This window comes from Calypte anna, unplaced genomic scaffold (assembly GCF_003957555.1).
Source record: "Calypte anna isolate BGI_N300 unplaced genomic scaffold, bCalAnn1_v1.p scaffold_168_arrow_ctg1, whole genome shotgun sequence".
NCBI lineage: Eukaryota > Metazoa > Chordata > Aves > Apodiformes > Trochilidae > Calypte > Calypte anna.
The window spans coordinates 1-16,556 of record NW_022045461.1 but is presented as its reverse complement, the minus strand read 5'-3'; the positions used below and the strand labels follow the sequence as shown (position 1 = coordinate 16,556).

The window sequence follows — 16,556 nt, the reverse complement described above, 5'->3', positions numbered from 1 at the left end:
CCTGAAGCTGTGGCTGCCCCATCCCTGGAGGTGCTGAAGGTTGGATGGGGCTTGAAGCAGCCTGGGCTGTGGGAGGGGTCCCTGCCCATGGCAGGATGAGCTTGAAGGTCCTCTCCAATCCCAACCAGTTTGTGTTTCTGTTTGCCAGGCTCAGGACTGCAGAGCTGTCAGGTCTGTGCTTGCAAACCTCAAGAGCAGAAGGAAAATTAATTTAACTAGAGTTCAAGAGGTCTCGAAGGAAGCCTAAGCCTTGCTGTTATTCTGAAGCCTTATTTCCATTAATTCCCTTTAATTCTGAAGTGGCAGGGAATGCTGGCCAAGAGATTTTTTTTTTAATGGTTTCAAAACAACCACCATTAATCAGCGAGGAAATGCATTGGCTGGAAGAGTGTTTGAAGGGAAGGAAGGGAAGGTGGCTTCAACCAGGGCACAAGTAACAAGGTGTAGCTGTGGTGACAGTTTAAAAATTAGCTATTGTGAGGCTTCCCATACAGACAGAGGCTTGGTATTAATGATTACCAGGAATTAACTAACTGGAAAAGGTCTGAACAGCAAGTGGTGGAGTTCAGCTTGACCTACTGATGAGCTGAACCTTTTCCCCTATTCATTTGATGCCCAAATCTCATTTCTGGCCAGAACAGCCATCCACCAGCTGCACACAATGCTTGGACATGGGGTGGTGGCCATGCCAGCCCAGCTGGGCTACCTCTGGAGGACATCAGGAGGTTCAGTACCAGCTCCTTGGGCCAGACCCAGCACAGGGCTCATGCTGCCAGTGCTCAGCCTTGACAAATCTCCCTTTCTTGGGGTCTCCTCTTGCTTTCTCCTTCTATGACCTTCCAGCTGCTTGCCTCTGCCTGCCTCGGGGATGCCCCTTGCTTCTTGGGCAGCCAAAGGACCCAGCTGGGTGTTCCCTGAGGGTGCTGGGCTGGCTCTGCTCCTTGTTGGCCAACTCCACCATCATCTTGCCTCTCTCCACATTGTGGTCCAGCCACATCCTCTGGGACAGCCCTTGTGGGGGACACATCCCATGGAGCTGGATTCAGGCATTCTGGGGACAGAGGAGTTGTGCAACTCCCTGGTGCATGCCCTGACCTGAGAGCTGAGACTTCTGCCAAAGCTGCTCTGGCCGTGCAGGGCTGCTGGCACTCACCCTTTCTCTTCAGTGTTTGCTGCTTTATTCCCACAGGTCCTTGGAAAACAGACAGGAAGGCAGGGAAATGTTATCAGCCTCCAGCCCCTCTCCTTACCCGTGTGTCTTCAGCAGGAATGATCAGCCCACCCCAGTTTTCTGCCTCCCCTTCCAAAAGCCCTTCAAAAAAACCATCACAGCCCCCAAGGCTGTGCAGACTTGCTGGTAATCCCATTAAGCTTTGGTTTAATTAAGCCAACTTGAAGCCTTAATCAGAAAGAATGGCACTAATTGCACACCTGAGAGGGAGAGCTTTGGAGGGGGTGCTGGCCAGGGGAGCAGAAAGCTCTGCTGACCCCAGCCAGGGCCTTCCAAAGGACTTGGGGGTGTCTTGCTTGAGGTCTGGCAATCCTGTTTCCTCGTGGGTCCTGGCCCAGTTGGTGGCTGGTGGGGACAGAGATGTCCCTGCAGGGGCTGTGGGCAGTGGCATTGCCCTGCAGAGCTGCTGTGCAGAGCAGGAAGGGCTGAGCCTCCAGCTCTTTCCAAGCTAAAAATGCAAAGGTTTAGTGGCACTGGGGTGCAGGCAGCTCCAGACAAGAGGCTTCAGTCTGCAGCTGAGTTTGTTGCTCTGAGCCAGGAAGAGCTGCTTAAAATGGACAGAGAGCTCTTTGTTTGCTGTGGGCCACTCCGAAGTTAAGCAATACTTCAGAAGAAATGCTTAGAAGCAAATATTGGCTCAAATGACACCAGCTCCCACTCTCCAGTGGCCAGTTCAGCTCATCCCAGGTAGAAAACATCAGATTGCAACACGGGCAAAAGCTGACACCAAGTATTTCTCCTGCTCAGCAGGGAAACTGGTTTGGGATGTTTCCTGAAAAAATAAACTGCCCGGGATGACTCTGGAGCTGGGAGCTCAGCCTCCAAAATGCTTCTGTGGGTCCAACGGGGTTGAAAGGATGTTGCTGGAGAGACTGCCACAGCTCTCCAGGGATCTGTCAGACCTTGGGAGCCATGGGGAAGGCCAAACTGGTCCCAGTGCACAGCCAGGGACAGAGGTGACACTCCCAGCTCCTGGTGAGCCCCGTGCTCCAGGGGATGAGGGATTCCTTCTGCAGGAGCATCAGGCAAGCAATGGGATTTCTCCCCATCCTTACCCTGCCCAGGTAAGCTAGCCCCACAGCTGACTTCTCCTTGCCCCTCCTGGGTACCTGAACATGAAATCACAGAGGGCTTTGGGTTGAGAAGGGTCTTTAAACACCATTTAGTCCATTGCCCCTGCCCTGGACAGGGCCACCTCCCACCACACCAGCTTGCTCTGTGTCCAGCATGGCCTTGAACACTGCCAGGGATGGGGCAGCCACAGCTTCTCTGGACACCCTGTGCCAGGTTCTCATCACCCTCACACTTTCTTTTCCTTATCCAATCTAAATCTCTCTTCTTTCAGTTTGAAACTGTTCTGCTTCCTCCCCACCTGCTGGGACGTGACCTTTGGGACTAGAGCAGGACAAGACTCGAGCCCAAATTCTGCAGCTGACCACTCTGGCATCCTGTGGTGGGCAGGATCCAGCCTTTTCCAAGCCACAAACTACAAATTCCCATTTCTAGAGGGAAAACCAAGCCAGCTCTACAGACAAGCTTAAAGCCCTGGTCGGTGGATATTGCCCTCTGCCTTCAGCCCAGCCCACCCTGAGCTTCAACTGATTCATTTTATTTGTTTTCCTTCCCCTTCCAGCCCTTCTCTCCCTTCCAGCCCTTGCCCTTCCAGCCCTTGCCCTTCCAGCCCTTCCCCTTCCAACCCTTCCCTTTCCAGCCCTTCCCTTTCCAGCCCTTCCCTTTCCAGCCCTTCCCACCCTTCCAGCCCTTCCCTTTCCAGCCCTTCTCTCCCTTCCAGCCCTTCCCTTTCCAGCCCTTCCCTCTCCAGCCCTTCCTTCTCCAGCCCTTCCTCTTTCAGCCCTTCCTCTTCCAGCCCTTCCCCTTCCAGTCCTTCCCTTTCCAGCCCTTCTCTCCCTGATATCCCAAGGGAAACTGAGTCTCCATCACCCAACCACCAGCCCGGTGACCCTGGGGACATCAGCGTTTGCTCCCCAGGTCCCCACTGCTGGCTGAGAGCACCCCAACAGAAATGACTGCTCCAAAGAGTGGGTCAGGATGCCCGTGCTGGTGCTGAACCTTGCCCCCAGCTTTCCCTCTCCCCACTTCATGTTTTGCCCACACTCCCACCCCAGCAGAGCTCGGCTCCAGCCTCTGCTGGGCGGTGTTGGCTGCGGGACGGGCTGAGCCCTGGAGCAGGGAGCAGCCAGCCCTGTGATAAAGCTCAGCCCTCTCCCAGGCTCTCCTGCCAGCTCTAAATTTATCCCAGTCCAGTTATGACCAGCGGCCTTTATTTAGGAGACAACCAGTTAGGAGGCAGCCTCGTCCCGACCGCAAGCCCTGGCGTGGTGTGCAGCCCCAGCAGGGCTGTGGCACTGAGCAGTGTTATTCTGCCTTCAGGTTTCCTCTGTGTGGGGCCAAGCCTTGTTTTCTCCTCGGGGTTCTGCATCAGCAATGGCCCACGCTTGGCCAGAGGGTGTGTTAATTCCTGTTGCTTCATCATTTCTGTAATTTTTAGCAGCTTTCTGAAAGCAGAGCAGTTGGGATCCGTGGTGTTGCGACATGATGAGCTGGTGATGGGTGAGGACAATTCAGCTGGTTCCGTGGAAATGGAGGCTACAGATGTCTTGGTGCTTTCTGGATAATAGGGACAAAGTCTGAGAGGCACTGGTTTAGCTCTGCTCTTTCTGGTGCAGCTGCTCCTGCTCACATGAGCCAGGCCAGTGACCTCTTCCCTTGCAAGGCAGCAAGAATTCCCATCCTTAGGAAGAGTTGGCCCTTGTTGCTGCAGGTCAGCATTCGGGCATGGGAGGAGGTCTCTTTTTGCACCCTGCCATGCTGAGGTATGGATCTAACCAGAACCTGTGGAAGCACACGTGTGTGTTTACTGGGAGAGAGGGCCCAGTGTGCATTTTCAAACACAAAATCTGGAAAAGCAGGGGGCTGATGGGCATCTGGGGGAAGGAGTTGGTTGCACCAACAGGTTTGTCCCTCCTGGACTCCAAGGCCACCCAGAATACTTTGCCTTTTCCATCCAAGGCTTCCCTTGGTGCTATGAGCTCCTATGAAAGGACCATCTTGGAGGCCTTTGGGTCGGATCAGGGTCTGTCTGGTTGAGTGCTGGTGGCCTAGGGGACACGTCCCCAATCTGCTGTGCTTCTGCCACTGGGTACCTCCAAGGAAAGCTGTGTGCTGGAAGAGTTCCTTCTCCCCAGGCTGCTCTGCAAAGCTGCTGAAGGAGCAGCCATGGGACAGGCACAGAGCAGGAGGTGAATGGAAATCCATCCTGGAGAAAAGCAGGATGTGCTGGCATCACAAGGAGGTAGAGAAGCTGCTCTGGGTGTGGCTGCTGACTCTTGAGATGGCTGGACATCTGGGAATCCAGCAGGTCACTGCCAAAGGCTGGAGGACAAGAGGTAAGAAACAAAACCTATTGCAATCCAAGACTCTTCCTTCACCCCCTGATTTGATGCCACCTGGGAGGGCGAGGGACAGAGGTATCCCATCCCATCAATCACATCACATCACATCCCATCACATCCCATCCCATCCCATCCCATCACATCACAGCCCCCCTTAGCAGTCAGGGATGCAGGTGGGATTGGGGAAGGTGGAGAGGAGCAGTGGGGGGGTGGTGGTGCAAAATGCTGGGGAGCACATGCAGAAGAGCACAGGCTCCTCCAGCAACTGCTCCTCTGCTGCTTGAATTTTGTTGCTCCAGTTTCTAAGCTTTTGCTTTGGTTTTGGGTTTTTTCCTTTTTTTTTTTTTTTTTTCCCCATCATTTTCCTTCATCTATCAAAAGGCAAAAAGCCCTTTATCAGCCCTGGATAGCATTGTCACTGCTTCGTTTGTGGAGTGAAGTTGTCCAGATACTTTCACCATTATTCACGTGCTCAGCTCTCTTGGGTTTTTCAGTGCCACTGCTGTTTCTGGGGTTAGAAGAGGCTTTGTGGGACAAATCAACAAAAATAACAGCTCTGGGAGAGCCAGGTGTGACAGCCAGCAGGGAGCACTTGTGCCACCACCTCCCTCAGATGGGGACCTTGCTAATGGAGCCCAAGTGAAGCAAAGGTTGGTGAGACCCATGGGGAGCTGGGGGGGGGGATTTCAGTGCCACCTCTGTGTTGTGGGAGATCTAGGAGGGCCACAGCTTGCTGGAGTGAGTGTGGGTGGGAGATCTTTCGACAGGAAAGCCAGGGATGTGAGGGGATGTGATGTGTGTGTCCCACCCCCAGCTGGAGTGTGCTGGGATGTGCTCTGGAGACAGCACTGCTGCTCCTCTGGGACAGCAAGGGATGAAGGGATGAGAAACAGGAGCTGGCCAGAAGGAATGCCATGGATAGGATGCTGAAATAACCAGCGTGGCCATGAGGGAGGGACCCCCAGCAGCCAGGGCCACAGGCAGGGCAGGCTCCTGGTGTCCCAGGGGAGGTGGCATTGCCTGGAGGAGCCCAGCAGGCTCCTTCCCTGGTTCCCTTTGCTGAGCTTTGTCCCAAACTGAACTCGGGGTTCCCAGCTGCATCGAAGCCACCACCACCCAACCCAGAGGCTGCTGAGAGGAGGGAGAAGAGGCAGCTCAGGGCACTTGTACCAAGCTCAGCAAGAAGCCCACGGCATTGCTGCCTGGAGGGTGCAGTCTGTGGGAGGGGAAGGACCCGTGCAAGGGATCAGGAAGGTCACAAAGCCAGTGCTGGTGCTCTTGAGACCAAATCTTTGAGGTGGACCCCACTGCTGGGCTCTCTGGGGCATTGGGTACCTTGTGCCAGGGGGATGTGGGGGGTGGCAGAGCCCTAGGAGCTGCTGGCTGGGGATGCTGCCAGGGCTTGGGGGCTGAGCTGGTGCACTCCAGGGACTCTCACACAGGGAGCATGGGCCAAAGCCAACCTGAAGCTGGTCCTGCAGCAAAAAAAAAGATGGGGGCATTGAGCCTGGACCAACATGGTGAAGGTTAACCAAGCCATACCCCACTGCTGGGAGGTACATCAGGAGTGCCACACAGAGAGAAGGAGGTTTTGCAAAAGGAGGAGGAGGAGGAGGCAGGTGACTGCTGAGCTCAGCATTTCTTCCCAGAAGGTTTGAAGAGGGTTCAGCACAATGGTTTTTTTCTGACTTGAGCTGTTCCATCGGGTCGGTGCCATGGATTTGTTTTGCTCGTGCAAGGAGTTTGCCAGGGTGCTTGTGAGGGACATTCACTGCCTCTCCAAGCCCTTGGCCATTACCCAAAGAGCTCCAAGCCAGGGTCAGGCCCTGAGGATGCTGCTAGCCAAAGGACCGGGCTGGGCAGCAGCAACTCCTGGCAAATACCCGAACCTCGGGGCTGGATCCAGCGGGGACTTTCTGAGCTCAGGCTGGGCAGGGGGGGGGGCTGGCACAAAGAAAAGGGTCCCTCCCGTGGTGTCTCAGCCCGCAGGGGGGAATTCAGATGTCAGAACTTGGGAATTTTCCATCTGAACCCCCCCGGTGAAAAGCAAAGCGCTTTGTCCTGCTCCGGCTGCGGCCCGGGGAGGGGTTCGGTGCCAAAGTGAAAGGCACTAAAAATGGGCTGATCCCCGGGGGGGGAAAGGGGGGGAGCGATTCGGGAGCTATTGAGAAACAAGGAAGGACAAACAGCGTTAGGTCATTGCTTCTGCAAACACAGCGGGGCCGCTGCTCTATAAAAGAGGGGGAAAGGGGCTTGGGAGCCATCAGAGCCCTGGAGGGGACAGTCTGTGACCAAGGCTGCCGCACCCCCTCCTCGGCACCCGACTCCCTCCTCAAGCATGAAACTCCTGCTCTGCACCGTGCTGTCCCTCGGGATAGTGGGTAAGTGGCTGCTGCAAGCAGGGTTTATAGGGAAAAGGAAGAGTCGGAACCTCCCGGGATGCCGAGCTCTGCCCCCGGCCAGGGCTGGGTTAAAGCTGCAGCGGGTGCCAGCCCCAGGCAGCCGTAAGTAAAAGCTAAGGATCACCTGCCAGCTGCCTGCTTTGCCAGCTGTGCAGCCCTGTCATCAGGAATGCTCTTTGGAACATTAATTACAGCTTTTTTTTTTTTTTTTTTCCCCTCTCTTGGGCCAGCCCATGGAGGCTGGATGGTCCCCAGCTCCCCACAGCGAGGTGCTGAGCACCTGGCTGGCAGGGAGGAGCAGGGATGCTCCCTGAAAAATCCCCTTCCAGCCAGCTGCAGGGCCAGGAGAGGAGCAGGAGGTCACCAAGGAGAGGGGGAGGAGGACTGGGAGACCTTCCTGCAGAGCCTGCACGGCTGTTGGGTTCAACCTGGGAGCAGCGAAACAGAGTTTAAATATTAAGAGTCTGCTGCACCCAACCTCCTGGTGACTGCTGCCTGGGAAGGGAAAGAGAGGGGCAGGCTCCCCTTCTGTGAGCTGGGATCTGCTGATCCTCATCCCTCCTGGTGCTGGTCATCGGTGGTGGGAAGTGGTCCCTGTGCCCTTGGCATCCTGAAGTCCCTGGAGCTGAGTCCCGCCATGCAGTGAGATTGATTTATCATTAAGTGACAAGTCCCTGCTCCTCCCCTGGGGATGCCCCAAAGCTCTGCCCCAGAGCCCATGGCACCTGGGCTGATGGAGTCTTCCTGGTGCAGCTTGGCTGAATCCCTCAGGAGGTCCCAGTCCAGCCTCTGCCCAGGACAGGGTGGTTTCCAAGGCCAGATTAAGGTGGCCATGGCTTTGTGCAGCCAAGGCTTGAAATCAGAGAGGTGATGGAGGGAGGGTTTGAGGCTGAGGCTTCTCAGCCTGCCCTGGAAGGAGTCTTCTGGCAGGGTTATCTCTCAAAAATCAAGCAAGAGAGAGTATTTCGTGGGGGAAAAGAGAAAATTGAAATGTCTGGAGAGGTTTGAATGCAATGTGCCATCCAGGGTCCCCACAGCCGTGCCAGGAAGGAGCAGAGCTCAGGTGAGGTGGGCACAGACTTCAGCTGCAAGGTACCAGCATTGCTGCTCTGCAGGCTGCCAAAGAAGGCAGGAGACTGTGCCCACCTTAGCTCTTTGCTTTGCTCCCCTCTGCCAGAGCAGCTTTTATTGGTAAGGAAGCTCTTGGAAGAGAGGGCTGCAGTGGTGGCATGGCAGCTCTGTCACAGGGGTGGTGGAGGAGACACAGATAACTCCATCAGCTCCTCCAGCTGCCCAGGAGGCCACAGCTGGCAGCACACAGAACGGAGTCTGGCCAGGACAGAGCTGCCCTCAGCCTGAGGGTGTTGGCAGAGCCACCCCGTTTTCTCTCTGGTTTTGCAGTGTGATTTCTAGGGAAGGGTATGAATGTGTTACTGGGGATGTTGCCAGGAGCTGAAGCTGCTGGAATCCCCGTGCTGTGCAGGACATCCATTACCCAGGGACAGGAATGTCCCTCCCAGGTGTTCCTGAAGGTGGATGTGCCAGACAAGGAAGAAATGGTTTTTTCTGCATGCCTTGGGAGATCTGCAAGGGAGGTCCTGCACCCAGCCAAGGAGGAAGAGAACCAGAGACTCTATATTCACAGAGATGGTTTTTGGTTTTGGTTTGGTTTTTTGTTTTTTTTTTGTCTCTCTGAAACTCTTTCTGTCTGGTTCTTTGCCCAGCTGTGTGTTGTGCTGCTACCCAAAAGGCCAGCATCAGGTGGTGCACCATCTCCTCTGCAGAGCAGAACAAGTGCCTCAGCCTCAGGGAGCTGATGCAGCAGGAGACCGTGGCCCTGAACTGCCTGCAGAAAGCCACCTACCTGGACTGCATCAAAGCCATCTCGGTGAGTGGGCAGCAAAACCCCTCTGCTGGGCACCAGGGATGTTCCAGCAGCCTGGGGAAGGCTGGGGGTCCCTTTGAGCCCCTGGTTGCTGCCTCTCCCAGGAGAGACCCTGGGGCAGCGTTTGCCCCGGCGCCTCCCCCGTCTGTGTTGGGTGACTGAAACCTTTTTGTTTTTCAGAATAATGAAGCAGATGCCATCAGCCTGGATGGGGGGCATATTTTTGAGGCAGGCCTTGCCCCCTACAAGCTGAAGCCCATTGTTGCTGAGGTCTACGAGCACAGTGGAGGTACAGCTGGGTTTTACTGAGCAAAGTGATGCTGCAGGGACCGATCCCCCCCATGCACCTCCCACCTTATTTCTGCTGGGTGTCTGAGCCACTGTCCCTGCCTTCCAGGTCTGAGAGGGGAAGGGGAGGCAGTTACACCAAAATGGGAATCATTCCCCCTGGCCACAGAGTCCCTGCAGTGTGGAAAGGGGCAGAGCCATTTCTAGTGTTAACTCTGATCAAAGTCATTGATCCCACGAGGATGCAGTGGCCGTGAAAGGAGAGCATGATGGTCATCCTGAAGCATGGCCTAAAAACGGTGCTGGTCCCAGAGCTCCTCTTTTTTTCCAGTGACCTTGAACTTATTTGGGTGAAACACTATCTTCCTGCCCAGTCATTAAGCTAAAAAAAAAAAAAAAAAGCGCTGGAGACAACAGCATTACCTCTAGTGGTTGTGGAGAAACACCCAGTGGAGATTACTGAGGCAAGAGGTTCAGACAATGCACAGAAAAAACGAAGGAAAACATGAGAAGTGCTCTGCAGCAATCCCTTCTGATGAGTTAGCCCCATGGCTCCATCCCTGCTCATTTTCTGTCCTGTCCTTCATCTCTCCCCTCTTCCTCTGGGAGGCTCTCAGATGTTCTCTTGCCAGTTTTTGTTTTCCTTGCCTCACACAGTCCTGCCACATTGAGGCTCCCAATCTCTTTTGACCTCTTCCCTGGAGTTCAGCCTGTTCATACACAACGTTCAGGATCAAAGCAACACAACAGAGATATTCCCAGAGTGGTTCTAAAGCAAATACAGACATTACATGGAAGCCTGGGGTCTGCAACATCCCTAAAACAAAGGCACATGTAGCATGTGATGGAGCAAGTGTGTTTTTAAAGACCAAATGTGGAGTTTTCTTCTCCCAAGACTTAGGTATGCCCTAGCTGGCGAGAAGAATTCCCAAAAAAAGACTTGCTGAAGCATCCTCACAAAGCTGTGGGCATGTCTGCCCAGGGAGCCAGGCGTGCTGGGTGTGACAGTGTCTTTGGGTCCCTTACCCTGAGGAGCTGCAACCTGCACCACGGGCTCAGTGTTGGCAGCCCAGCTCCCCCAGAAGGCACTGAGTAAATTCTGTGTGTTCAAGCAAAGTTGCAGATTGTTTGGAAGTGCAGCCCCTGAAACCAAGGGCAGGGCAGGCTCGGGGCCATCCCCAAGCCCTGCTTTTCCATCACTTTCCTGCTTTCCCCTCTGCTGCAGGCTCCACCACCAGCTACTACTCGGTGGCCGTGGTGAGGAAAGGAACAGGCTTCACCATCAACGATTTGCAGGGCAAGACCTCCTGCCACACAGGCTTGGGAAGGTCTGCTGGCTGGAACATCCCCATTGGGACACTCCTGAGCCGGGGAAACATCAAGTGGGAAGGCAAAGACTCGGGGTCCATCGAGCAAGGTGAGGAGCAGGCAGATCAATGCCTTAAGCTCAGGGTGCTGGGAGAGGTGGCTCTCAGAGCAGTGGATGCCCTGTGTGCATCCCCTCCCATCCTGCTCCTTGTAGAAGTGAATTTTAGACTGATCATTGCTTCTTTCTCCTCTCCAGCTGTGGCCAATTTTTTCTCTGCCAGCTGTGTGCCTGGGGTCACCACCGAACCCAGACTCTGCCGTCAGTGCAAGGGGGACCCCAAAACCAAATGCTCCCGCACAGCACCTTATTCTGGATATTCTGGAGCTTTTCTGTGAGTCAAAGTTGTGTGCTCTTTAGGGAAATGTCCTAGCCCTTACCCAGCTGAGTTTTCCTTATAGCAGAGAGGATGTGTTGTAAGCAGGGGGTCCTGAGGGGACAGAATGTGGAGAACGACTGGGAGCACTGGTGAGGAAAAACCCAGTGAGGAATGGTAGTCAGACAAGGAGCAGGAGATGAGAGAGGCAGCTGGGCTGGATGGTTCTGCACAGGCTTGAAACCACACAGCATTAGCACTGCACCCAGTCCTATTGGGCTGCTCTGGGCTTTGCTTCTCTGCTGTTACGTTTTCTTCCCTTTTTTTGTGGAAGGGAAGGCTGGTGCTCTGTGCTTGCAGTTGGTGATGAAGTAATTTGTTGAAACAGGTGGTAAGGAACCATAGTATGGTTTGGTTTGGTTTGGTTTGGTTTTGTGTTGTTTTTTTTTAACATCTCTTCCATTCCTTCCATCTGCAGCTGCCTGAAAGATGGAAAAGGTGACGTGGCTTTTGTGAAACACACAACTGTTCAAGGTAGGCTCCAGATCACTCCTTTCTCTCCTTCCCAGGCCGACCTCTCCCTGCCACTCCATCCTGCAATTAGTCTGCACCCTGCAGGCTTTGTTACCCCCCAGGTTTGCCCCAAACCTCTTCTCCTCTCATCTCTAGAGATGTGTTTACTCTATGGGCTGCCTCAGCTTTGTTACTGAAAAATCTGCTTGTGGTGGGGCCCACTTTTTGTTCTTTGGGGTTCTTCTTTGAAGAAGGAAAAGCTGTTTGGTTTAAGTTCAGTGGGCTCACCCTGGGTGCCACGTCTCAGAGCCAGGGGAGGAATTGTGGAGGTAATTATGCTGATCCATCCCTCTGGGAGGGGTTGTGGAGGGAATTCAGCCCACGGACAGATGAGAAGTAACAATAATAAACTGGAAAAGGAGAGACACGGACCAGATAAAGGGAGAATCTTTTTTTTTTTTTCTCCTTGAGGAGAGCCAAGCACTGGAAGGTGGAGCAGCTGTGCACGCTCCATCCCTGGAGCTTTTCAGGGATCCACCTGGAGCAGTCTGGTTGGGAGATCTTCAGAGGACTTTCCCACCAGAATTCTCCTGTAACCCTGTGGTCTCTGACCTCCCGGGCTCTGTTTTCAGCCTTGACACTGCTGCTCTTCCCAGACCACGTGCAGCTCCTGACCTGGTCAATCCGTCTGTGTGGTGTTTGTAAAACTATTTGTGTTTCTGTCTCTTGGTACCTGCCTGGATGCCTGGGCCCTACTGCCACAGGAATCTTCTCCCTGCTAGGTTGGTTCTGAGAGACACAGAGATTGTGTCATTCACAAGCAAATGCTTTTCCCTTTCTGGATCACCTTCATGTGACCACGGCAACTCCATCACCACCGCGTGCACCCCGTCCTCTCAGAAGGATTCTCCCCCAGGCTTCCATAGAAATAAATTCACTACAAGGCTGCCCCAGAATGTTTGGGGTTTGGTGGGGGGTTTTTTTGGGTTGTTTGTTTTTTTTTTCTTCCTCCATTAACTCATGGCACCTCTCTTCCTGCAGAAAATGCCCCTCAGGAGAAGGATGAGTACGAGCTGCTGTGTCTGGATGGCAGCCGCCAGCCCGTGGACAACTACAAGAGCTGTCACTGGGCCAGGGTCCCTGCTCATGCTGTGGTCGCCCGAGATGACAGCAAGGTTGATGACATCTGGAGCTTCCTCTCAAAAGCACAGGTAGCACCAAGCTTCTCTTTCCCCAGCATCCCTTCTCCTTCCCCCTGGCTTCCCTGGCTCTCTCCGGCGTTCCCAGCACTTCGCTCTGGTCACTCTCTGATTATTTCCCCCTCTCTGGCAGGAGAAATTTGGTGTGGGCACCTCTGGCAACTTCCAGCTCTTTGGGCCACCAGGGAAGAAGGATGCAAGCCTCAAGGACTTGCTTTTCAAAGACTCTGCTGTAGAGCTGAAGAGGATCCCAGCACTGATGGACACCCAGCTCTACCTGGGCTTTGAGTATTACAGTGCCATCCAGAGCCTCCAGGAAGGTAGGCAGGGCATGGGATCCCAATCCTAAAGTTGGGTCAGTGTCAGCTGCACTCGAGAGCTGGGATCAGCAAATACATCTAGGGAAGGGAGCAAGAGGGTGGTTTTTTAATTATTTTTTTTTTCAAACACAGAATTTCCTGCAAAGCATTCCACAGCAAATTAAAACATTGCTAATTATTTTATTAGCGTTAAAATCAGGCTCTCGACCTCAACAAAAGGAATTATTTGATGCCAAAGCCAAAGGAACATCATCACCACACTGACAAAGGTGGAAAATTTCCACACATTTCCCCACCCCTTGTTCCTTCATCACAATTACAACAACAACAACAAAAATATTGCCCTGGGGGTTCAGCTGGTGGGAGGGACTGGGCATGGTCAAAACTGCTGCTTAGAAAAGCCATGTCTGAGGTGTAAAAGGAAGGACTACCCCAGGACACTGGGTCCATCCAGTATTAGCCACTCCAGGCAAAGAGTGTCCTGGATTTCCATCCAGCCTCACCTAGCACTGATTATTTTATTAGCATTAAAATCACACGCTCTTCATGGGCTTCACTTCAACAAGAGGAACTCTTCGATGCCACAGTCAAAATGTCTGATGTCCCAGCTGGCTTTCTGATTGCCAAACAGCTCACAAGCAGCCCCTGAAATTCACACTGGGCCCCTCAGCTCAGGAAGGAGATTGAGGTGCTGGAGCAGGTCCAGAGAAGAGCAAGGAGGCTGTGAAGGGATCCAGCACAAGTGCTGTGAGGTGAGGCTGAGGGAGCTGGGGGTGTTGAGGCTGGAGAAGAGGAGGCTCAGGGGAGACCTCATCACTCTCTACAACTCCCTGAAAGGAGGTTGGAGCCAGGGGGGGGTTGGGCTCTTTTCCCAGGCAACTCTCAGCAAGACAAGAGGGCAGGGTCTCAAGTTGTGCCAGGGGAGGTTTTAGTTGGAGATGAGAAAGAATTTCTTCCTGGAGAGGGTGATCAGGCATTGGAATGGGCTGCCCAGGGAAGGAGTGGATTCTCCGTGTCTGGAGATCTTTCCAAAGAGCCTGGATGTGGCACTGAGTGCCATTGGCTGGGAACCACGGGGGGAGTGGATCAAGGGTTGGACTTGATGATCTCTGAGGTCCCTTCCAACCCAGCCAATTCTATGATTCTATGGTTTTATGTTTTAGCTAGCAGGAATCTGCATGAAGTGCTTGTGTTAGGCAGGAATTCTCCTTCCTGACCTGGGAGTTGACTTCTGAGCATCCTCCATCCTCAGGCTCATCCATCCACACAGGGTTTGGGGTTTTGTTTAATGAGAACTCCTCACGTTGGGCAGAACCAGGTTGGGGGGTGCAGAGGGTTTCAGGGCAAGCACCTTGTTTCCAGGCTGATTGTTCTGCAGGGCTTTAGGCTTCACCTCTCTGCCCTCTCCTGGCTTTCCAGACCAGCTGAATCCCAACCGCAGGGAGAACAAGACCCGGTGGTGTGCAGTGGGGAAGAACGAGAAGAGCAAGTGTGACCTCTGGAGTGTGGTCAGCAACGGGGAGGTGGAGTGCACCGTGGCAGACAACACCAAGGACTGCATCATCAAGATCATGGTATGGCTTTTTTTTGGCTTTTTTTCCTGTTTTTTTCCCCCTTTTGATTCTCCTCGTGAACTTTCCAGCATTGCTTCTCTCAGCCCAAGGGAGAGATGGGGGTGAGGGTGAGGGTAGGGTGGGGGGGAGGGAGCAGATTTTAAAATAAATTAAAAAAAAAAACAACACAAAGAACAAAGCAACCTATAATTTTTTAATAAACAAATGAAATTAAATGAAATTATTAAATAAAAACGAAATTAAATGAAACAAAATGCTTTGCAAGAAATACCAGCAGGCACAAACCAACCTCACCAGAGGCAAAAGGCTTGACCAGTTTTACAGTGAGTGTCATTTAAAAAATGATATATATATATATGTATATATATGTATATATATGTATAGGACAGTGTTCTTTTTTGGGATGTCCTAGCAAAAAAGCAGTTTTCTGGTGGGAAGTAACTTTTTATTTAGGAAAGGAAGGCAAAATACAGAGTGGTTCTGCAGCAGAGAGGAGGCAGCTGGTGGCAGTGGGTCAGTACCTCAGTGATGTTCAGTAAGATGTAAAGGGGGAGAGGCAGGAGGATGGAGCCAGCCTCTTCTCAGGGATGCCCAGTGACAGGAGGCAATGGACAGAAGTTTGAGCACAGGAGGGTCCAGAGAAACACAAGGACAATTTTTTTTAGTGTGAGTGTGAGGGAGCCCTGGCCCAGGCTGCCCAGGGGGCTGTGGAGTCTCCTTCCTTGGAACCACTCAGCCCCCACCTGGATGTGTCCTGTGTGACCCCCTGGAGGTGACCCTGCTCTGGCAGGGGGGTGGGACTGGATGATCTTTTGGGGTCCCTCCCAACCCCTCCTTTTCTGTGATTCTGTGAGCACTGTGAAGGCAGCACAAGGTGCAGACCTGGAGGAGAGGTGAGGAAGCAGCTGAGCTCGGGGTGCTTGGGGAGGGCAGAGCCAAAGCTGCTCTTGCTGGAGGTGTTACAAGTGCTCAGGAGTGATGCCTTTGCCCTAAACCTTGCTGAACCCTTCCGCCACCACTCCTTTGACAATCTGATGTCTGAAAAAGCACTGCCCTGGGGCCAGGCACCGTGGTTTCAGGGCTGTGCCCTTTTCCTTGCAGAAAGGTGAAGCAGATGCCATCAGCTTAGATGGAGGTTTTGTCTACACTGCTGGGGTGTGTGGCTTGGTGCCAGTGATGGGAGAGAGCTATGAGGGTAAGCACAGCTCCTCTGGGGCCAGGGGGTGGGGAAGAGGTTCCTGCAAAAGCACTGGGTTTATTCTGCAGTCTGGAGAGCAGCCTCAGAGCTGCTGCCCCAGGAAACCACAGAATCATCACAGCTGGAAAAGACCCCTTAAGGTCATCACATCCAGCTGTCAGCATCTCCCCACGAGTAAAATAGATCTGTCAGCATCTGTCTGAGCCACAAACCCCACAGGATTCTCTGAGGCAGCTCTGCTCACCCTTCCACAAGGTGGGACAGCTCTGGGCTGTCAGGAACACAGTGACCTCCAGCTCCTCTCTTTTATGGTTGAATCCTGATGTCAGTGTCCTTTAGCACCAGCACTGGGGAAACCTGCTGGCTTAGCTCAGAGGAAGGGAGAGAGGCTGTGCCTTGTTCTGTTGTGGCACAAAGTGTCATCTGAAGTAGTCACTCAGAGGATGGAGCTTCTCCAGAAAATACCCAGCTCAATATCCTTTCTTTGGATGGGGGGGGAGAGGATTTGTCAAATCTTTTATCTAATATCTTCTTTTTTCCTCCCTCAGATGACAGTCAGTGCAGGAAAGCAGAAGGAGAACCAGGTAATTCCTGCCAGCAGGAGGGCAGAAAAGAGCCCTGAGATGGGAATAAGCAGAAAAATGGAATCACAGAATAATATGGATTGGAAGGGACCACTAAAGGTTCCCCAGTCCAGCCCCCTGCAGTCAGCAGGGACACCCTCACCCACATCACATTAATCACTCTCATCAAGCCTCACCTTGAACATCTCCAGGGATGAGGCCTCAGCCCCCTCCCTGGGCACCCTGTGCCCTCACGGGACAGGACTCCTTCTGAACATCAGAACACAG

At 53.3% G+C, this 16,556-nt stretch overlaps 1 protein-coding gene across 1 annotated transcript; it reads left to right on the top strand.

Moving 5' to 3' along the window:
• Positions 1-6,890: 6,890 nt before the first annotated feature.
• On the top strand, positions 6,891-16,342 carry LOC103534855 (ovotransferrin). The gene is made up of 11 exons (XM_030468573.1): positions 6,891-7,025; positions 8,771-8,934; positions 9,112-9,220; positions 10,445-10,636; positions 10,784-10,919; positions 11,380-11,435; positions 12,456-12,625; positions 12,747-12,933; positions 14,353-14,507; positions 15,609-15,702; positions 16,254-16,342. Exons 1-11 carry the CDS (start codon positions 6,983-6,985, stop codon positions 16,325-16,327), a joined length of 1,380 nt encoding a protein of 459 aa, XP_030324433.1. The 5' UTR covers positions 6,891-6,982; the 3' UTR covers positions 16,328-16,342.
• The last annotated feature ends 214 nt before the right edge of the window (positions 16,343-16,556 follow it).